We start from the raw sequence: 23,631 nt of genomic DNA on the forward strand, positions 1-23,631 counted from the left end.
TGCTCAGCATATGTGGGAACTCTTTCAAGACTGTTGGAAAAGGATTCCAGGTGAAGCTGGTTAAGAGTGTACAAAGCTGTCATCAAGGCAAAGGGTTTTTCTTTATTTTTACTTTGATGAATCTCAAATATTTTGATTTGTTTAACACTTTTTTGGTTACTACATGATTCCATGTGTGTTATTTCGTAGTTTTGATGTCTTCACTATTATTCTACAATGTAGAAAATAGTAAAAAATAAAGAAAAACCCTTGAATGAGTAGGTGTGTCAACTTTTGACTGGTACTTTATGTATTGTGCATACATGGTCTACGCTTGATATATTTCAAAGATTTGACCCTCATCTGTAGATTTGACCGTCATGTTAAAAAATCAACACCATACTCAATCCTTTTCTACTCAATATTCTACCCCTCTCTCTTTCCCTCTCCACAGACTCCTCCTTCCCCCCTCCCCTTGTGTTCTCTCTCTTTTCCTCTCCCTCCCCCTTTCCCCTATGCTCAGTTCGGTGTCAGTCTCCTCTTTCAAAGGACGCAAGGGTGGGAACAAGTCGCCCAACAAAGCATGTTACAGTGCAGACATGACTTGTCCGCCAGACAGCGAGAAAATCGTAATAAACTGCGGAGGGGTGCGACACGAGACTTACCGCAGCACCCTCAAAACTTTGCCCGGTACCCGCTTATCCTGGCTTACCGATCCGGACGCGTTTAGCAACTTCGACTATGACCCCAAAATCGACGAGTTCTTCTTCGACCGCCACCCCGGCACATTCACGTTCATCCTTAACTACTACCGCACAGGCAAGCTTCACTGTCCCAACGATGTGTGCGGCCCACTGTTCGAGGAGGAGCTCGCCTTCTGGGGCATCGACGAGACGGACGTGGAGGCGTGCTGCTGGATGAACTACCGTCAACACAGGGATGCCGAAGAGGCGCTGGACAGCTTCGAGCAGCCCGAGCCAGAAGAGCCGGAAGACGACCTGGAGCTGACTGCGGACGGAGAGCTCAAGAGGCTGTGCCTGCATGAAGACGGGCGCAAGAGGAGCTGGTGGAGTGTGTGGCAACCCTATTTCTGGAATCTTTTTGAGGATCCGTATTCTTCCAAGAATGCCAAGGTGAGTCCTCCCTCCAGCACGATACATGCTGTTGCGATGCTTGTATTGCGCTCTCTCTCGCGCGCGCGGTCTCTCTCTCGTTATGTCATTTCCTCTTTAAAAAATGTTCCCGTCCCACACAAGTCTATTGCAGGTGCACTGGAATGTTAAACTGGATTTAGAAGAGGGAGATCCCGCATAGCCTGATGCTTATTTAGGCTATATATTGAATATCCCTGACATATTTTATAATGGACGTCATGTGTACAGACTGCAGTCAATGGAAAGTTAGCTGCTATGTCCAAAGTTAATACGATGATGAGGGAGGGTGTGTTCATTGTGTTCTTGTCAGAATGATGGTGATGATCGCTTTGATAGTGAAGGAAAATGAGTTGGAAGGAAAAAAACTGTGACTGTCATAAACGTCGGTTAGGGATTTCCAACAAGCAGCCAACTCAGACAAGTGCTGGTGTGCTTAGAAATTGTTGCCGGTTGGAAATGGACTGTTGTGGCCCAGAGTGCGTTATTTTCTCTATTTTAGTATAAATTATTATATTTAGCACCACAGTACGCTATTACAGTTGTGTGGGGAGACCCTCTCCCATGTACCTCGTTCCCTCTCACGCAGTCACTTGGTTGGTCGTCCATTCCTATACGCTTCTCACCTCGTCCCTCTATCCTTCTCCATTTTTACGCATTATTTCCCCGTTACCACTGCGTCTCGAGCGTACTGCATACCCCCTCCCCCCCACACACACTTTCCCACGCTTGATTAAATTGTCGTTCTTTCTGGACCTCTGGTGCCGACTCCGTCGCTGTCATCGAGTGCATCACTCAATCTAGATTAGCGCATTGTCTCCTCGCTCACTCCCTCGTCTTCCACACTGTTCACTCCCCTGTTGCGCATCTCTCTCTGTCTCCTTGCCTTCCACTCTCTCCATCCCACTTTCACCCCCCTCATCGTCATTTATCTCCTCACATCAATAACTTTTTCGTTTTAACAAGCCTTCTCGTGCTGCGTCCCGCCCCAGTCTATAGGCCACCCGCGTTTTGCGCACCCTGGCCGTGATTTTGGCGCATTTTCAGCAGCTAGTTTTGTAAACTACACGAGTGTCCACGTAGCTAACTCAAATAAAGTTCAAACCTAAATAAATGGAGCATTAATGAATGGAACCATTGTCATGTTTGTGCCCACCACATAAATTACTTCATTAACTCACCACTTTTCATTCTAATCTAGACCTAAACCTTTGACCATGCTCTCCTGCTGTTTAACCAACCTACCTGTTTAACCAACCTACCTGTTTGACCAACCTTCCTGTTTGACCAACCAACCTGTGTGACCAACCTACCTGTAACCATGGCACTTGTCCTTCCTGCCAATCAACGTCTCTACCTTGTCTACGCAGTCTCAATCTGTACAAGTGAAGGGTTATTTTAGGCTTAGTTAGTTTAGGGTTTTGTTGCCAACCAACATTATGAATGAAAGCTTTGCTTGCCTCTATATGTTGATTGACCAATTGTCAACAGTTGCCTATCTCACTTTGCTTGTGGTGACATACACTAATGGAAAACTGTAAATGATGCAGTAATTGTGTATTATCAACAGTAAAATACTTTTCAAATGTTTTACTGCAGCACACCGTAAATTATGGGCATTGTGGGAAAATGTTGTGAGCCGGAAAGAATTGCTATATTTAGAATGGGACTGTAATTCCAGTATTTGTTGAAGCTATATTTGTTGCACCCGTGAGTGAGAATGCTGTACCAATTTCACTTGTATGTAGTTATAGTGCCCCTTCAACTTAAAATGCATAGGGGAGTGGCAGCAGGTCTTAAACCTTAGTGGTTGAGCATTTTGCCATGTCCTGTAGTCACTGACAGTTTGGAAGCCTCTAGAAGTGCAAGTGATATAAAACACAAACTATTCATTATTATACTGTAATGTTTGTATAGACTTTACCTAGCAGCCAAAGTGCTTGCACCAATCTCTTGTAATTACAGTAAAATACTGTGAAATATAAACCCTTAAACTCATTTAATTTATTCATTCATTTATTCACTCCAATTACAGTAGCATTACATTTTTAAAAGTACAAGACACTCAATTTTACGGTATTGTACTGTAAAACAGTACACACAGTACTTGCTTTGATACTGTGTACTGTAATATGAAATACAACATTTCACTTGCCGCTGAGCTGCCTGTAAGCTACTGACAAATTCACGGTAAGCCCTTTACAGTGTAGGCCTAGTCAGTGCAGTTGGCATGCCAGCTATGAAGGTGACATACAGTAGCCCTATGTCACATGTGGCCCTGTAGGTATGACGCCCCAGCGGTTGGTTATTCCCCTTCCATAAACATTCATCCCTTCAACATGACAAACCATATAGCCCATTTATCTCCAGTATGGTGGCCTTTTTAGTGAAGGCTACCCACTGTTTTCCTTCGAGGTGGTAGGCTACCTGTGTGTGAAAACAGGGACATCAACAGGCCTGCACCTGTGACAAATGAACAAAGACACATCTGTGTGAGTATTCAGGTAGGACCACGCATCTGCGGAGATGAGAGAGCATTCATAACCAGGAAGTGTTAGCTGAAATGTGTCGACTGTTGAGGATGTGCAGGCCAGGCCCGTAACCTTACCTGTTACAACGGCTCACTTGTAGACACCTGCCCCCAAACACAAATTAACACCTTCACGCAGGTAGCACTGAACGCATGGGGTTCCCTGGCAACAGGATGTATGCTATGCTGTATTCTGGCCCAGGCTACAGTAGGCTATTACAGGTATCGGCTTGACATAGAAATATAATTATTAGAACCAAGGTGTTCTATAGAGGACACACAGACCTATTGAAGGTGTAAGGTGTCAAGAGAAGGCAACTAAGGGATTCCGCTCTTGATTAAAAATGGGATAATCATCAATGGTCTGTATAGGGCTGATTGCTTCAGTTTAAGCCTGAGATCTTCGTACACGGAGTGACGTTAGAATATTCACCGTCACACAACAGGCGTAATTTATACCAAAAGTCGTCCTGCGGGCGGCTATAGCTCCTTGTCCTTCTAAACGCAAGTCCTTGGTAGAACGGACATTCTAATCTATGCAATGCGGTGGGTTTTTCAAGTTGTGTATCTGTTCCACTAAGTCTGACTCGATGAGATGAACTCACCTGATTTTCTCTTCCTGGTGTGGCTGGCCCTCTACCTGACCTCCAAGGATGCTGTCTTCATGGGAACACAATACTGCAGGCTTTTGTTTCCCGGAGGTTCGTGTTAGAGGGCGCAACGGGCTTAGAGTCAGAGTCGACGTCCTAAAAGGCACCCTATTCCCTATAAGAGTGCACTTCTTTTGGCCAGAGTCCTATTGACCCTGGACAAAAGTAGTGCACTATAGGGTGCCATTTGGGACGCAAACAGTGTGGCAGCTCCAGGTATAGAAGTTGCCCTCGGAAGCAGATCTAGGATCAGTTTATTCTCCTCCAATCCTAACCTTACCCAATAGGAGGAGGGAATGCAAATCTAACCTTAGATCAGTGTCTAGGTCCAATGTCACCATACCCCAGAGAGAAATTACAGCTAGGTCTCTTTCCAGGCTTACTCAGCAGGTAGTGTTGCCAAGATAACCCTCCTGGTTTGGGCGTTGAATTTTCCACATTTGTCATTTATCCCCTCCGACTATAAAGTGAAGTTATTTCAGCTGAATTTCCGAATGCTTGAATGAAATGAATATATGTAATCGATGTAAGTAGCCCCGATGTCAAATAACTTTTATAAATCACTTAAAATGAGGTTTTTTTTTGGTCATTGCAGACAGGAGAGGGTAAACACTGGATCGACCTATTGCTGATCAGTGCCCCTCTGCTCTATCATCTAAAAAAACAATCGGGGGCTGTTCATAGAAGTATGCACATTTATTGGGGCTAGTACTACTACTTTCAAAGATGAGGGAGTTTACAGTGTGATGTGCATGGAGAAAATTCCTGGTAAGCTGAAACAACCACTCCACGATTGAGCTTGCATGGTCCTGTCCTGTAGGCTACAATGCTATAGACCTACTGTGGGCTGATCCAAAACAAGCTGATGCTTCTGAATTGACTTTTGCTTCGCACTGCAGGGTTGATTAGTAACATAGTGTAAAACAAGGGTAAGGTTTATAGCTTAAAACCAGTGGTGTGAAGTAACTAAGTAAAAAATACTTTGAAGTATCTGTACTTTACTTTACTATTTATATTTTGGACAACTTTTACTCCATTACATTCCTAAAGAAAATAAATATATTTTTACTCCCATACATTTTCCCTGACATACAAAAGTACTTGTTACATTTCGAATGCTCAGGCAGATCAGCAATATGGTCAAATTCAAGCACCTATCAATATAACGCATTGTCATCCCTACTGCCTCTGATCTGGTGGACTAAACACAAATACTGCGTTTGTAAATGATGACTGAGGCTTGGAGTGTGCCCCTGGCTGTCCGTACTTGTACTTTTGTCATACTCTTGTACTCAGGTATGACAATTGAGTACTTTTTCCACCACTGTACCTAAGTACATTTTAAAATCAAATACTTTTAAACTTGTACTCAAGTACTATTTTACTGGATTACTTTTACATTTACTTGAGTCATTTTTATTAAGGCATCTTTACTTTTACTCAAGTATGACAATCTAGTACTTTTCCCACCACTGTTTATAACACAACAGAAGTAAACCAATCACATATGACTTTGTGTTGTTTGGGATGGTCCCATTTTGAACTTCATATTGCAAGACATTGTGAAGAGAATAAAGAGGGTTAGCCCAAGTGGGACGTGACTTTACACCACCACACACTTTAGAGGGAAGCGGAAGCACACCCTCACCTGTGCCAAGATGATTCATCCGCCCGGTAGTGGCTGTACTAAATGTAACCATAGCAGGGTCGCTACCACAATAAACCTCTTTCTCTCCTTCTCTCTCTTGCTCCCCCTCCTCGTGCTTAATTGTCTCTCAAAATCCATATCCATTTACGGAGACAAAGCTGTGCCGTGACCCAGATTATTGTGTGTTAAAAGAGTATTTTCTGTCGACTGGGCACATCAAGACAGCGTATTGCCCGGGCTGCGCCTGCATGCCTGGTCTCTGGGTTGGCCTGGTTGAAGAGACTGCATGCAGGGGAAAAATCATTAAAATCCGTTCATAGCCCTAAATATCTCAGATTAACCACCCCCTCTGTCCTCCTACTGTCATTCAGTGACTGGATGTTGTAGATGCTTGTGTTGCTGTGTCTTTAACAGAGATGTTAACAGAGCCGGGATGAATGACTGAAGAATGAAAACATGGTGAATCCTTGGTTTCAAATGGAGTGAAATCTAGCTGAATGGCGTGGTTTGCGGGCTTATAAATTAGTGAGTGCAAAAGTGACCTGCATATTACTAAAGGTTTGGAGTATAGTAAAATACCAGGGGCCTCATTTATCAAAAGTGCACAAAACTACTCTAAACCTTGCGTGCGCCATTATTCCCGCTAAGGATGGTATTTATCCAAAAAAATTGACTTGATGGGAAAGTGTGCATTCTGTATCTCCACGCAAATCTCAGACCATGCGTATGCACACCTAGTGGTTGATCAACTGTATTGCAAGCAAACAAAACATTTTTGGGGAAATGGAGGTGTTTGATGCAGGGGAATTATAATAATGGTAGGCTCATAAAAGCATTCAAACCATGGCCTAATGATAAAACAGATGCATTTGCTGTTAATGAGATCGCATAGCAGCAAGTTGCCTAATATATTTATTTTACTTGTATTATATAGGCCTAAATGTTAATTATATTGCAGGGCATGTCTCTCTCTTTCTGACATGACTGGTTTATACCCGCTACACAACAAATATTCATCTTCTATTTAGTCATCGTTATTAGTAAGTAGACCGTGGGCCTATGACAGTATTAGTGGGCTACAGTAGTGCTGTGCGATAGGAGCGCAACGTAATAACCTGTTTAATCTCAGATCCTGTAACATGTATTGATAAACAAAATATTGAACAACAATTCGTATTTTGTGTGGGCTGTAGGCAGCATTTACTTTTAAATTGTTCAATAGACAATCAGTCTTGCAGGATGCGCAGCCAGTGTTTGGCACTTGCTATAGGCGACATTTTTATATTTTTTGAAAAAGTCTTTGCAAAATATTAAAACATTCTGCCCACACCTCTACAAAAATGTTAGCAAAATTGCCATTGCGCTGTAGAAACTATCATAGCCCAGTTCCAACATATGCTAATCCCGCAGCAACTGAGGGAGTTTTTGTTACCATAAAAGGCGAATGAGTGCGCTTTCCACGCGGGTTTGTAGCTCTAGTTCATGAGCGCGCAAATATAGTATGACTGATTTGTCAACGATAGTAATCAGACCCCTTCACTTTTTCTACATTTTGTTACGTTACAGCCTTATTCTAAAATGGATTACTTTTTTTAAAAATCCTCAGTAATCTACACACAATACCCCATAATGACAAAGCGAAAACAGGTTTTTAAGAAATGTTTTCAGACGTATTAAATATTAAAACACTGAAATACCTTATTTACATAAGTATTCAGACCCTTTGTTATGAGACTCGAAATTGAGCTCAGGTGCATCCTGTTTCCGTTGATCATCCTTGATGTTTCTACAACTTGATTGGAGTCCACCTGAGGTAAATTCAATTGATTGGACATGAGGTGTACCAAAGTACCGAGTAATGGGTCTGAAAACTTATGTAAATGTCATAATTCTGTTTTTTATTTAAAATACGATGTCTAAAAACCAGTTTTTGCTTTGTCATTATGGGGTATTGTGTGTAGATTGACGAGGGGGAAAAAACGATGTAATCCATTTTAGAATAAGGCTTTCACGTAATAAAATGTGGAACAAGTCAAGGGGTCTGAATACTTTCCGATTGCACTGTATGTTTGATAAATCCCAATAATTTGTTGCACATGCAAATTGGTTGATAAATGAGGCCCCTGACTTGTTTGTAACATAATGCATGTTGTGATCCTGTATGGCTCAGTTGGTTAAAGCATGGCGCTTGCAACGCTAGGATTGGGGGTTTCAAATCCCGGCGCCACCCATGCGTGAAATGTGTTCACACTTGACTGTAAATCGCTTTGGATAAAAACGTCTGTGATATATTATTATATGAATGGGGAGGAACGGAGAGGACAAAAGGGCCCGAACACAGCATTGATTAGGCTACATAATTGACTACAGAGTCCCCCGTTCGGTTTGATAGTGACAAACAGCAAATCGGTTGGGGGTGGCTTATCCTTTGCACCGTGGGTAAATGTCGTCATCGCTCTGCGGCGCCGACAGTGTATCCCTCAACTCTTTATCATATACAACACACGACTTGTTTTATTATCACGGATGCTGGGGTGTGCGCTGGATTGCTTATTTTCACCTTCTTCCTTCACCCCCCCCCCCCCCCCCCCCCCACGCTCTCTCTCTCTCTCTCGTTGTGCTATAGCGTAGCACTGCGGTGGTGATAGTAGCTGACTTCGCGCCGATTTCTGCTGCAGCGCAGCGGTCTAAAAGGAGAGAAAAGGGAGAGGGGGAGGCGGAGAGATCGGGGGCTGTCTGTGCTAGCCCTTTTAAGACTTCGATCGAGAGTAAAAGCACTAAAGCTATTGTATGGGGTCGCTTTTCCCCTCTTTCGCGTATTATTTTTTTTGCTTAGCCTTCCAATCTTGGATGTGCGTATCCGCTTATTGATTAATCCATATGTCTCCGTGGCTGTCTCCACCAAATGGTGTTATTTGTAAAGCGAAGCCCCCACTTTACGCAGCGAGTTGTGCTGGCTTTCCAAACCCCCCCCCCCCCCAGACACTGGTAATGCGGGTAGACGATAGCCGAGTGCACGCTATTAGTGGCGATACCTGTCAAGCTCTAGAATGGCTGACTAGTCTCCCTTTTCACATCATGCCCGTAGAGGTTACCTCCTTTCGTGTACTACGCTTGCGCTGTTTGGTTAGTTTGAAGTATTCTGTCATATTTGTGTGTGTGTGCACACTGACGGGGGCTCAATATCACACCTCTAGAGAGAAATGAACCCTCGTCCACCTTGTAAACTTCACGAACGACCCTGGTCCAGTTTCACTCCTGTTACAATTACGCACACACACACACACACACACACACACACACACACACACACACACACACACACACACACACACACCACACACAACACACACACACACACACACACACACACACACACACACACACACACACACACACACACACACACACACACACACACACACACACACACACACACACTGCGTTTGAGAATGTGCTGCTTCAGAGGTTACCCTAGATATCGGAGGGAGCGCTTGATATTTGATGACTTGTCAGGAAAAAAAATCTGTTTAACCTCTGTGTGATCCAGCTCTGTCCATGTCACGCGCATCCTCACGCCTCTTGGCTGAAGACACGGTCGGTCGGTCGGTCGGTCGGTCATAGCTTATGTACCCTCCCAGATATACCTGCGCTTGTGAGGAAGAATAAATAACATCACCAAAAAAAGGAAGTAAATGACTCTCTTTAGGACAAGGCCAAACATACAGCTGAGCGGCGTATAGACCTACCGGTATGTAGTTCTTTGACCCCGGCACCATATTTCCTATATGCACCTATTAGTTCACAACACCAACAACATCCTGCAGGTGAACAGTTAGCCTATTCATTCCCCTATTTGCTATGGATGAGCAAGTGTTTAATAGACTTCATGCAAGTTAAGTTAATAGGCTAACTATTAAATACAACTCATTTGAGTCCCAATTTTTCACACAAAGCAGGTCTGCAGTCTGTAGTAGGCCTGCAGTCTCCCCCCAGATGCCACATTTCTAGGCCTATGGTGCTTCTAGGTTATTAGTCCTTATTGGTTATTAGTGCTTATTGGTTATTAGTGCTTTTTAAATGACACACTGCCCATGATTTATCCCGTTGTGTATATTATGTAGGCTACGTGGAATGCTATGGCTATTTTGGTCAAACGATATGAGTAGAGCCCGTCATTTGAGCCTAAATGAGCAGGTAGAAAGGTGAGTAGGTAAAACAGTAGAGGCGAGAAACGATGGAGACTAGCAGGCCTAGGCGGAACAGTCTGCTGAAATGCAGTCCTCTAGCACAGAGATGGGCAACTCCCGTCCTCTGGGGCTTGCTTGGTGTCGTACTTTTGCCCCAGCCCCAGTTAACACACCTGACTCCAATAATCAACAAATCATGATTTCCAGTTTCTAATGCAATTCGTTTAATCAGCTGTGTTTGCGAAGGATGGAGAAAACGTTTGGCACAACACTGACCCCTGCGGCCTGGCTTTTCCATCCCTGCTCTAGAACCGGACAGCTCCACCCACACCTTCTGTATTTCAGCACTGGACAGCGGCAGTCTGTTGGCCTATTTCAGCACTAGACAGCGCCTAGATCGCTCCCTTTTACTACTTTACTCGCCTTTCTACTCGTGTGAACTAAAGTGTCTGACTATATAATGGCTGCTCTTGCGATCTTACTTTGCAGCAACCTATTATGTTACAACAATGCGACCAGACAAGTTGGTCACTTATAGCCTAGGTCTACTCAGTGTGTCGATTGTCGAGGACGCGTTAAGGTTGAGTTATACCATTCAGTTCATGCTGCCGGTCTCGAACTTCTCTGACTGACTCAACTCTCTCAGGTCTCATTGTCTCCGTAAGACACGTCACTGAGGGTCAAGGGAACATCTCGGCAAAGTTTATTCTCGAAACATATTGATCACTTTGTGTTGTCCAACTCCAGTCCTCGTGTATCCCCAACAAACTATTAGCCTAAAATAAACAGTATAGTCTATACGTTTAGGGGCATCCGTTTTCCCAATGTTAATGGGCACACCCCCGGAAACTGTTAAAAATTGGCTAGCCTACTGCATGGCACATGCATAATACTATTCACCCAGGAATCAACTCATTGGTGACGTGGCCGTAGAGATCAAGAGCAAACACGTGTTTGATGACTTTGATGTGACGTGTTCCACTTTTTTAAATGGGGCTAAATCGTCCTTGTCTCGGTGTGTCGGTTGTCTCTTTCTCTCCCCAGGTGTTTGTAAACAATCTGTGAATAGGGGACCCGGGTTCCGAAAATAAACCGGCGTGTGTGAACTAGATTCCTTTGTACTGTATACGTTAAAAGTGTGTCGTGCGCACTCCGGCAGACTTACTCGCGCACATGCTCGAGCCGGCAGGGATCTCACCTTTCCCCGTCGGCAGTTTTATTTATCACCAACCGGTATTTGTTGTGGGTCCTCTGTGGAGGCATTGGCCACTGGGAAACCTTTCATTTCCAGGCCGTATTGGTCTGTGTGTGGCCGATTTAAATGCTGCTTCTGCTGCGGATTGCCATTTCTGTGTTGTTCTTTATTAAATGTAATGGGAAACGCATGTGACAGAGTAGCCTATTTGGAGGCTTGTTGACATTGCGTGAAAACACGGTCTCAAATTTCCTTGGGCATACAAATGTTGCAGTGCACTCCTTTTACACCACCTTGCCGTTTTTCTGCTAAGGTTTCTGTTTGGCTGGATCCTATTTGTGATTTTGTCCCTCTACCCCCCCCCCCCCTCTTCTTCTACCTCTAAATATAGAAAGAAAAAGGGGAGATGGGCTGCATCTTTTCTCCTCTTCCCCATACTGACACGCACACCCCTCTTCCCCATACTGACACGCACACCTCCCCCGGTGGTTTTCGCTGGATGTTACTGCACCTCCGTTGCACATTCCCATGCAGCAGAGTGCTTTGCAGAAGCAACCGGCCACCGTGTGCATCAAAACCGCCCGTGGTTCTCTCCCCTTTCTCTTTTCTTTTACCGATGTGCGTGCTGCCCGCCCTCAGCGGCCGGTTACTTGGCTTCCCTTACACAGCGCTGGCTGGTTTGCAGCGTGTACCCCAGCCACATTGTTTTCGCCCTTGTCGTCGTCGATTGTACCTGCTCGGAGTGTTTCGTGTGAATTGCATCCACTGCGGTGGCAGCGGGGCCCCTCCGCGGGGAGAAATGCGACAAACGTCGGGGGAACTGAAAGCTTTCAGCGCCGGTGTTCTCACATAGGGCCCAATCAAGGGGGCTTTTGAATAAAATAAATAAAAAAGCTTCGTTATTTGTTTTAATTAATTGAACCGTTTTTTTTATAACATGCATGATAGATAATCTACCTACTGGTCACCTTATGTGTAACCTGTTTTTGAAGTAATCTAATAAATAAAAAAATGTAATTTATTTACAGGCAGAATGCAGACCATGGACTGTATAGGTTTATGTTTGAGGTAGGAATCATATAGGGTTTTGACCCTGTGTTTCCCATAACACGATTCTGTTGTATAGGGAACAGGCTATAATAGTATGCTATGGTGCTGCACCACAAAACTTTGAATTTTTCTCTTCCAGAATTGAGTAGCGGCAGGGACCACCTCCTATTGTTTTTTTTGTGACACACACACGCACACACACACACACACACACACACACTTTCTCTCTGTGTCAATCCTTGCATCATCTAATTTTGTACCACCCCTTATGTACCACCCACACATCCTGTTCCTCAGTGTACTTTCAGTTCATAGGGGACTGTCCCCATTCAAACACTTTAAACATGCATAATTCCACCCTTCTTTCAGTTAGTCAGGGACTGGCCCTGTTCAAATATTTTAAATATGCATCCTTCCATCCTTCCTTCAGTAAGTCAGTATCTGGCCCCGTTCAAAAACTCTAAACATGCATCCTTTCTTCCTTCGATCAGTTAGTCAGGGACTGGCTCCATTCTTAAACTTTAAACATGCATCCTTCTGTCTTCCAATCATGCACATCAGTAATAACCTTGAGAAACAGCTGAAAGGAAGGAGGCAGTCTGAAACTATTTGAACCGTGCCCAGGAGTCAATGTCATGATAGCCGTGCTAGCCCACTGAGCTAAAGACTTGGCGTTTGCCTCTGCGAGCAAACACAAGTAACTAAGTCCCAGGCAAGGTGACTTGTGTCACTTGAGTTTAGTTTGGCAAAATACCACCTCTCCATTCGCCTGATAGGGGACAGACAGAGGAGAGCAGACTGCCACGGGGTGCTGCAGTGCAGATGGATCTTCCCACTGGGCACACACTGGATGAATCAAAGTAGTTTGAACGTCATTTGTCCAGTACTGTTTTTCATCTCATTTCAACCAGTGTTGTAAACATTGAAATGAGGGTAAACTTCAACTTAAATACATTGACTTAACCTGACTAACAGGTTGTTACATCAATCTCATTTCAAACATAATCAGAACTGTATACATTGAAATTGCGTTGAAAATTCCACATAGAAATACATTCAATATATATTGGGTGGTTGAAATGATGTTGAATTTCATATTTGATAAGACATATGCTATTTGACCTTGTTTCTCGATGTTGATAGTAAAATGGTATGTTTGAATCAACGTCATTGTTTCAACGTCGTGCCATCAACCAAAATAGAGGTGCATTGAAATATAGTGTGAAGTCACAGTCCAACGATTCCTGCCTGAACAGTGTCTCCTACTGGTGCATGAGGGGTAAATGCATTTCAGTGAGAACAAGTCTACCATCCCGATGCCTACCTCTATGAACCCTACTTATCTTTGGAAGCAAGCTGTGTTTGATCCAGCTGAGCGTCAACACATTCAGACATTGATTAGCTTCCGTACTCATCTGCATAGACTACGTAAATAACGGTGACTAGTTGAAAGTAACTCCTCTAACTTTTCTCGCGCAAGCTGTACGTGAAAGTCAATTGGAGTGAGGTTGGGTTTACGTAGGATACATTAACATCTGATTTGCCCAGAGGACACCATCGTTTAAATACAAGTCAATGTATTTCAGTTGAAGTTTTACCCTAATTTCAATGTTTACAACGCTGGTTGAAACGAGAGGGAAAACAATACTGGTTGCTAACTTTTTTTTCAAATCGAATGTATTTTCCATGTTGATTCGATATCACAATTCGTTGACAAATTACGTTGAAACAATGTTGATTCAACCAGTGTGTGCTCAGTGGGTTGGCTCTGGGCACTTTATGCCTTAAACAGCTGATTTATGATCAGATCTAACCAGAACCAGTTAGATAAAAACATTTTTAGAAGTGGCCTAGGATCAGTTGAGGTATAATGTAAAACGTAAAAGATAGCCCCAATAAGTTTTTACGAAAGGATTTCAGGTCAAGGGTCAAGCCAGTCATACAGGCTAGCTAAGGTATAGTACTAGAGTTCTAACTTGTTAGAGACACACTCAAGCAAACTCTGAGTTAACTTGATCCAGTATACTTCAATGTGAGATGATATGTTGTAGTGTTTGACCTGATTTAAAAACCACCACGGACCGTAATATTTGCCACATAAAAGGTCGTTTGGGCGTTTTTAGTGTGTGCAAATGTTTTGTTTTTGTTCCTTTCTACTGCCTTTTAATTATACTCATAGGAACCATTATAGAGATTGAATTGATAATGTGCTTTTCATTGAAAAACAATGTATTATTATCGAAAGGAGAGGTAGCAGCCAGGGCGTGTGTTCATGTGACATAGGGCTTGTGTCCCGCTGGTCTACATCCTCTGGGGGAAGGGGTAGAGGTAGGGTTGGGAGGGTGCCTTTCCTGTTGACCCTGAGGGAACACTCTTTCCCCTTGTGTAAAAATTGCGAATTCTGGCACAGGACAGGGGTTGAAAAAACCCAACACTTAAACACTCTCTTTCCTTCTCCTCTTCTCCCTTTCCCTCCCCTCTTTCAATCCAGTCTTCCCCTCTACCACTCAGTTCCCCCTTTTCCCCCTCTTCCATTCTTTCCCTCCACTCCCCTCTTTCTCTCCCATCCTCCACTCTCGCCTTCCCCTTGTCTCCTTCTGGTTATAGGATGGTGGGATGATTCTCATCCTCGAGAGAGAGAGAGAGAGAGAGAGAGAGAGAGAGAGAGAGAGAGAGAGAGAGAGAGAGAGAGAGAGAGAGAGAGAGAGAGAGAGGAGAGAGAGAGAGAGAGAGAGAGAGAGAGAGAGAGAGAGAGAGAGAGAGAGAGAGAGAGAGAGAGAGAGAGAGAGAGAGAGAGAGAGAGAGAGAGAGAGAGAGAGAGAGAGAGAGAGAGAGAGAGAACTGGAAGCTTTTGGAGATTTGTGGGATTTGTCAGGCAGATGTCAAATTCTCCTTACTTACGGCCCTGTATTAGCCTCTTCACATAGCCCTACAGGGCCCAGTTCAATCAAAACTGCTAACCAGGTTTCCGCGGTCAAGCAATGATGTGGCGAGACTACTTGAATTGTATTGATTTGACACTGGAATTGTATATGTGTATTGATACACTCATTAGAAACAAAATCTATCTTTTATGAACGTATCAATGAACGTCAATAGGCCATATCAAACACAACTGCCTCCCATTTACCACAAAATGGTGGAGTATTACCCCAGTTTCCCCTATACAATGCAAAGCACCTTGAGTTTGAGGAAACTGTTGAGTAATCTGTACTGTAAACACAAATCATGACCATTATAATGCAGCTGGAAGTGTACCATGTGAGGTGCTGCTGAAAAGGCCAGGCCTTGCATCTTTGATTAGTATTTATGGATCAGTGGAGATAAGTGAATGGCATCTGGATTACCAGTGGAGAAATGACACAGGAGTAGAGAACAGTTATTGTGGCCAAGCCATTTGGGTGTGAGGCCCACCTAGTCGAATCGAACATTGCCTAAGGTACAATGAATTGACAAGTGATACATTACACGCGCACACACACACACACACACACACACACACACACACACACACACACACACACACACACACACACACACACACACACACACACACAATAAACCTCTCCGTCGATCTCTGTGCACCACGTCGATAACATGATGATTTCCGTAAACCCTCTGTGTGTCCACGATGTTGAAATCCCTCGTGGCACTTTACAGGCAAAAACAGAGTGTATCGATATGTGTGCATGTATGTGTGAAAATGTGTGTTTGTATGTGAGAGTGTGTGTGTGTGTGTGTGTGTGTGTGCGTGCGTGCGCGTGCGCACTGCAGAGAAGAGGTCTGTGAGAGGAGGGAGACTCATGAAATGATGATGACGGTAATGCTGCAGAGCTCCGTATAGGGGAGGGAGAATGAGAGAGAGCGAGAGAGAGGGGATGAGAGTGGAGAGAGGCTGGCGGGAAGGAGGAAGAGAGAGAGAGAGATGCGGCGGAGCAAGAAGGAAGAGGAGGAGGAGGAGGCGAGGGCCCAACGCTGCCTGGTAATGAAAGAGGGGTGATTTGAGAGAGGAATGAAGGAGAGAGCAGCAATGGAGGGACGATCCTGAGCTTCGCAGTATCAAAGCACCTCAGGCCACAAACTGCTGGGGAAAAAGCCTAGACATGCAGAATAAAGGTGAATGGACAGACAGGGATACAAGATAGGACAGAAAGAAGTAGAGAGAGAGAGAGAGATTTGCAAAGAGGATGGAAAGAGATAGATAGCAAAGTTCTGCATTTTAATATCTCTCTCTCTCTCTGTCAAAGTGTGAAGCGTGGGTACATTTACCAGTCAACCCAGTCAATCTCTGGGTGGACCTGTCTCTGACAGTTTGGACCCAGTTGGCCCGTGTGTGTGTGTGAGTTGTATTTCATGACGGAGAAGATCCCAGTGTGTCTTTGTGGAATAGCGGCTGCTCCGCTCTCTGCTGACTGTTCCTGTACAAATACAGACGCTATGACTCAGTGCCCAGAGCCTGTGTGTGTTCATTCTCTAGGACAATTATGCTTTTCCCCCATGCAGTGTGTGTACTTTACTACAGAACATATGTGTGTGGAGTGGTTGATCAAGTGTTGGAGATAAACAAGGGAGGGGGAGTGAGAGAGAGAGGGAGAAAGCGAAAGAGAATGAGAGAGAGGGAGAGAGAGATTGCGGGAGAAGGAGAGAGAGGGAGAGATTGAGAGAGAGAGAGAGAGAGAGAGAGAGAGAGAGAGAGAGATAGAGAGATTGCGGGAGAGGGAGAGAAGGAGGGAGAGATTGAGAGAGGGAGATAGTGAGGGAGAGGTTGAGGGGGAGAGAGAGAGGGAGAGATTGAGGGAGAGAGAGAGAGAGAGAGAGAGGGAGAGAGAGAGAGAGAAAGTACAATAAGGGAGAAAACTGTAAAATACTGAGTGATGTGAGGGCACAGAGAGAGAAGAGAGACTGACAGAGGGAAAGAAGGAGGGAGGGAGAGCAGGAGAGGAAAGGCACATTTGCAAGGACAAACATGCATAGTGCACTGCAGTGATCAGGATTGAATACTAAGCAGAAAAAATGCAATGCCTTCTCTTTTCCTGGTTTCACCTCAATGGACAGGGTGTGTGTGTGTGTTCCGGCCAGAGAGGGAGGGAGTGTGTGTGGGTGTCTGTGTCCGTCTGCATGTGTGTGTGCGAGAGTAAGACCAGTTGGTGTGTGTGTGTGTGTGTGTGTGTGTGTATTCCTGCGTGTTTATGGCTTCCTATTGCACTTACTGTACTTTCCACAGTCTAATGCACTGGAATACAATGTACACGATAAGCACTCTCTAAGACTTAGGGGTTAGTGCTCTACTTACCTGAGGCAAACATTACCCTCTACACTTCACTGTTCTGCAAGAGTTTAGCTACCTGAAGCTAACATTACTTCACTGTTCCACTTTGTTTTCAATAGAATTCCTATGGTGTTCCCATCCCTCCATCCTTCCAAACCTCCATCTTTAAGATGTCCTAATTTCCATGATTATTCCCAAGGCTGCTGGGCTTTTTCTGTTCCCAGTCCCACATGGGAGCATCTCCCTCCTCTTCCTGTCCTTCTCTTTCTGTCCTTCTCGCTCTCTTTCTTCATTTGTCCGCTCTTCTTCGTCGCTTCCTCGTCGTCCTCCTGCCTTTTCTTCTTATTCTCTCTCTCTTTCTGTCTGTCTTCATCTCTCCATCTGTCACTCAGACTCTCTCTCCCAGTGGAAACGCGTGTCCACTTCTAAGGGCTCATAATGTTCCCTCCTTAGGGACGATAGGAAGTAATGTCCACTTGGGTGTTAAGATGTCTCCACTGACTTCTCTCCAGGAATGAAGTCCTTTTAGGACACAGGGACACTCAGACCCTACGGGATATGTGAGAGTTCATTCCACTCTTTGGTAGCATCAATGCACACTCCTCAGGGCATGGGGATGTTCCCTCCCTATGTAGGGTACACTTTAGTCCCTGGTTAGTGAGGACTGAGCAGTAGTGTCATTACTGTTGAATGAGCTGGTTATATAAAAATGGCCTGGATGTGTGGGACTGTCTCAACATCTATATGTCTCAATGGGCATGGGCAAAATACAGTATATGGATCAGGGAGGGAGGGAGAAAGAGAATGGAGTGGGGGAGAGAAGAGAGAACAGAGGCAGGATGGAGAGAGAGAGAGGTAGAAAAGAGAGGGGAATAAAAGCGAGAGCTGGAAGAGAGAGAGAGAGTGGGAAGAGGGTTTGCTTGTCATTAGGGATGGTTCGAAATGAACAGAATGGGGACCAGGAAGAAAATGTGGGAGGGTCATGATTTTTCAATATCAGTCAAGGGGAGGGTTTCGTATTTTTAAAAAAATCTAGTCCAGGGGAGGGTCATGTATTTTGTAATTGATGAAATTTCAATATTTCTCAGTGTTTTTAGAATTAGTTGCTTAGCAGGCTTTTATCGACGTGTGCCTGATGCCGCCCCTAATCTCTGATTCTTCGCTGGGCGCGCAATATCAAGTGCACCTATAGGCTATGGGCTAGGCTGCAGGTGCACAGAGCAAAGTTATATTTATAAGAAAATGTACTTCCTTCTTTTGCGCTGCTGGGAACGGCGTAATTGAAACTAGGCTGCCATGCTCTTGCTGATCGAAACCTGTTGGCTGTGCTGTGCTGTGCAGCTTTTAAAGCGGCAGTTCAGGAGGAGAGTCAAACGCTTCTTCCGAAATGGGTATATATTTATATTGCCCCCCCAAAAAAATTCTATACCATGCTGGCTTATTCTGTTCAGTTTGAGAGGGAGAGTACGAAGATGAGAAGGAGGACCGGAAGTCAACTTTGATATCTTGCTGCTACTATAATTGATTTGATAAACAATATGTTTCTTGCCCATGACGGACCTATACTGAACAAAAGTATAAACGCAACGACGCAACAATTTCAATTATTTTACTGAGTTTACTGTTCGTATAAGGAAATCAGTCAACTTAAATGAATTCATTAGGCCCTAATCTATGGATTTCACATGACTGGGAATGCAGATATGCATCTGTTGGTCAAAGATAAAAAGTAGGAGCGTGGATCAGAACACCAGTCAGTATCTGGTGGCCACCGTTTGCCTCATGCAAATGAGGGTCATACCAGAGTTGATCAGGCTGTCGATTGTGGCCTACAGAATGTTGTCCCACTCCTCTTCAATGGCTGTGCGAAGTTGCTGGATATTGGCGGGAACTGGAACACACGGCGGATGAGTGGCACGACAATGGGCATTCAAATTGCCATCGATAAAATGCAATTGTGTTCATTGTCCGTAGCTTATGCCTGCAGTACCATAACCCCACCTCCACCATGGGGCACTCCGTTCACAATGTTGACATCAGCAAACCGCTCACCCACACGACGCCATACACATGGTCTGCGGTTGTGAGGCCGGTTAGACGTATTGCCAAATTCTTTAAAACAACGTTGGAGGCGGCTTATGGTAGAGAAATGATCATTAAATTATCTGACAACAGCTCTGGTGGACATTCCTGCAGTCAGTATGCCAATTACACACTCCCTCAAAACCTGAGACATCTGTGACGTGTTTTGTGACAAAACTGCAGATTTTAGAGTGGCCTTTTATTGTCCCCAGCACAAGGCGCACCTCTGTAATGATCAGGCTGTTTAATCAGCTTCGTGATATGCCACATCTGTCAGGAGGATGTGTTATCTTGGCAAAGGAGAAATGCTCACTAACAGGGATGTCAACACATTTGTGCACAAAATCTGAGCGAAAAAAAAGCTTTTTGTGCATACAGTATGGGACATTTCTTTTATTTCAGCTCATGAAACATGGGACAAACACGTTACATGTTGCATTTTTATATATATTTGTTTTGTATATTTATCAGCGATACTGAGATATTGACCTCACAATAATCGCTAATTTGACGAAACTTGGATTGTGGTGCTGAAACCGTGAAACGGTAGCCGTGGCACAATCAACCAGACAGCTCATGGTGCTGCATCACTCAGTCTAAATAGCCTACCCCTGTGTCTGTGAAGTTAAAACCAAGACTCGAATTGAGGGGGTATGAGTGTGCTATAGGCTTACCTTTGGTTTAAGAATATTGTTTTTGTTCCAGAAAAGCATAGGCCTAACCTTTGTTAGCTTAAAGGGATCCTTCAAGGATTTGGACAATGAGGCCCTTTATCAACTTCCCCAGAGTCAGATGAACTTGTGCGTACCATTTGTATGTCTCTGTGTCCAGTAGGAAGGAAGTTAGAGTTTCACCAGCCAATCCTTCAAACGGCACACAGAGACATACAAATGGTCTCCACATGTTCATCTGACTCTGGGGAAGTAGATAAACGGCCTCATTCCCCAAAATCCCCAAGTATCCCTTTAAGATTTTGTAGAAAATAAAACGAATCCGATGATATGAAGTGATCTATATTAGCGCTTTGGTCCTTGATGCTTTATGCTAGAAACAAGCTGTAAAAAAAAACCTGGGAAAGAAGAGACTTTGAATGCATATGCGGACGTCTTTGTTTAGCTTCTATGACATTCATTGGCTGAGCTACAACTTTCTATAGCGGAGGAGACAAAAATAGACTTTGCTTGGGAAGTAATCTAATTCTGTCGCTATCAATTGATTGAGCTATTCACTTTCTGTAGGATAGACGACGTTTAAACCCAGACAGCTTTTAGGGAAACACTTGTGACCTTCTCTCGTTGGTTTAAGCCACGGAAGAAGAGTAGCCAGCAGTTAAAGCTGTAATTTTTCTGCGTCTGTAGGCCTACTCTGTCCGGGGTGGAAAGGTAGGCCTAACTTTTGAAAGTACCATGCTCGGATTCATGACGAAGTCGCCGATTTATTTAGTTGCAAACAGGGACAGTTTCATTACAAACCAGACACGATGATTTGGCATTGGAGAAATATGAAGAGATGAACACATAGGCCTTTCTCTCTGTCCATTCTTAGCCTGTAATTGTTGTAATTTGTGTGGTATTAAAAAAGATTCTGCTAAGGTCTCCGGTCATGTGAAATGACGTAGAATTGCATGGCATTTTTTATAAAAGGCTTATTTCTCTCAGACCTGCAAATACGATGATAGATTCACGCAATGCTTTTATTATAAAGAAAATATTTCCCGCCCCTACTCTATTTCCACGGCGGTTTGCGAGCCCACAACCTTCTGGCCCGGAGCCCTGTGCTATCAGAACTCCTGCATTGCTATCAAAACTCCTGCATTGCTATCAAAACTCCTGCATTGCTATTAAAACTCCTGCATTGCCATGTAATGCTTACAGGACGAGGATCAGTTTCTAAAACTGCATATTTAGTCTCTGGTCCATCCTAGAAGTGAGGGTAAATGGTAGGCATGTTTTCTGTTATCCAATTTATGTTTTAATTATTATTTTGGGTATAGGGGATAGTCACTTGTTTGTTTTTTTCAGGGAAGGTTTGGTTAAATTATATTTTGCTGAAGGGAGAGCCTGTCGTCAAACTATTGTCTTCTACATTATGTATTTGACATTCACTTAGATAATTCAAGTTTATCCGTATTTGCTTTTGACGGAAAGAGAGGGAGAAAGAAACAGAGAGGGAAGAGAAGGGGGAGGGAGAGGGGGAGAGAGAGGAAGATAGAAAACGAGGGGAATAGAGAGATATACGAAGAGAGGTGGGAGAGGAATATGTATATATATACACTCTCTCTCTCCACACACACACACACACACACACACACACACACACACACACACACACACACACACACACACACACACACACACACACACACACACACACACACACACACACACACACACACACTATCCCCATGCTATTAGTTATGAAAGTTTAGACACTTTAATGATCCATGCAAGGTTGATGTGTGTAGGGCAAAGTGTGCAGTGCACAATACATATTGCATAGTGTGCCGTCTGTAATGGAAAGTGGTGTATCGCAGACCAATGAGATGCTAACCTTTTCAACAGCACCAACAACAGGGAAGTGGTTGGTAACGCATCAGAATGGTTGTAGAAGTGTTAAGAAACATGTTGATATGCTGAATCTGACTGGGCTGGAGGGGTGTACACCCTGTGGTCTCTAGAATGACACCTATTTGCTATTTAAAAATGTGTGCACTATTAAGGGAAGAGGCACCCCACTGGCACCCTATTCCCAAATGGCACCCGTCGTGGAATAGGGTAGAGAGAGGTTATCACTGGGGCTCCAACTAATAAGACTATTAAGACTCATTCAGCTACAATTTGCCACTAAGTCATGTTTTGATATAAACTCCTGTACATTTTTCCTGGTCCAGTCACATGTTCAGAAGAGATATAACAGGCTATAACTGTCCGGGATCAGAGTTTTCCCTGGCCTTAGCCTCATTTGCTCCATCCACCCATCCATCCATCCACCCATCCATCCACCCCCTCCTCCACTCTCTCTCTCTCTGGCCCAGGACAGGGACCAGCTGCTGGGCCGCTGGGGTTCTCCTGGCCCCTGGCCCCTGTGGCTCCACCACTCTGTGGCTTTGTAGCTCTGGCCAGTTCCCACTCCCTCTGGTTTTCTGAGAGAGAGAGAGAGAGAGAGGTGAGGGGGGAGCAAGAGAGAGAGGTGAGGGGGGAGCAAGAGAGAATGAGAGAAACATGGAAAGAGTGAAATAGAGAGAGAATGAGAGAGAGAGAAAGAGAGGGAGCGTGTAGGATATATTTTTAAAATGTATTTAACCAGCTTTTATTGGCACTATTCAAATCACACAGGAAACAGAATGAGCAAGATGCTGAGAGAGAGAGTAAAATGGGAGAATTCGAGAGGGAATGAGACAAAGAAATAAAGAGAGCGAGAGAGAGCGAGACAGAGAGAAAGAGAAAGAAAGCGAGAGAGATAAATGTATAGTCAGAGGGAGAGTGAAAAACAGAGAGCCAGAGAGGGAGGGAGAGCTGGCTGGTATGGTGCACAGTATGTCTGTCCTAACCTCCTCCCTCCTCCAGATGGCTCTGATGCTGCTACTGATGATGCTGCTACTGATGATGCTGAAACTGGTCCCTGCGTCTACCGCTTCACCTCTCTCTCTCTCTCTCTCTCTCTCTCTCTCTCTCGCTCCCTCTCTCGCTCCCTCTTACCCTGCTCTCTCTCTTTTCTTTCTAGCTGTCTTTCCCTTTCTCTCTATCAAATTCAAATTCAAAGGTCATTATTGGCATGGGAAACGCATGTTTACAAAGCAAGTGAAGTCGATAATAAACAGGAAACAAATGCAAAAGTTCCACCGCTCTCATTCGCTCCTTCTCTTCCTCATGCACTCCCTGTCACAG

The 23,631-nt window shown here is 44.3% G+C and overlaps 1 protein-coding gene across 4 annotated transcripts in view; it reads left to right on the plus strand.

Annotated features, from left to right (window-relative positions):
• The first annotated feature begins 494 nt into the window (after nt 1–494).
• LOC106600760 (voltage-gated potassium channel KCNC1) overlaps nt 495–23,631 on the plus strand; it is a 93,042-nt gene continuing 69,905 nt past the window's right edge. For all 4 annotated transcript variants that reach the window (XM_082973592.1, XM_014192375.3, XM_014192368.3 and 1 more), the window contains exon 1: nt 495–1,112. In XM_082973592.1, the coding sequence (XP_082829718.1) occupies nt 495–1,112 (618 nt within the window). The remainder of the gene's footprint in view (nt 1,113–23,631) is intronic.

This window comes from Salmo salar, chromosome 03 (genome assembly GCF_965601325.2).
Source record: "Salmo salar chromosome 03, fSalSal1, whole genome shotgun sequence".
Lineage (NCBI taxonomy): Eukaryota > Metazoa > Chordata > Actinopteri > Salmoniformes > Salmonidae > Salmo > Salmo salar.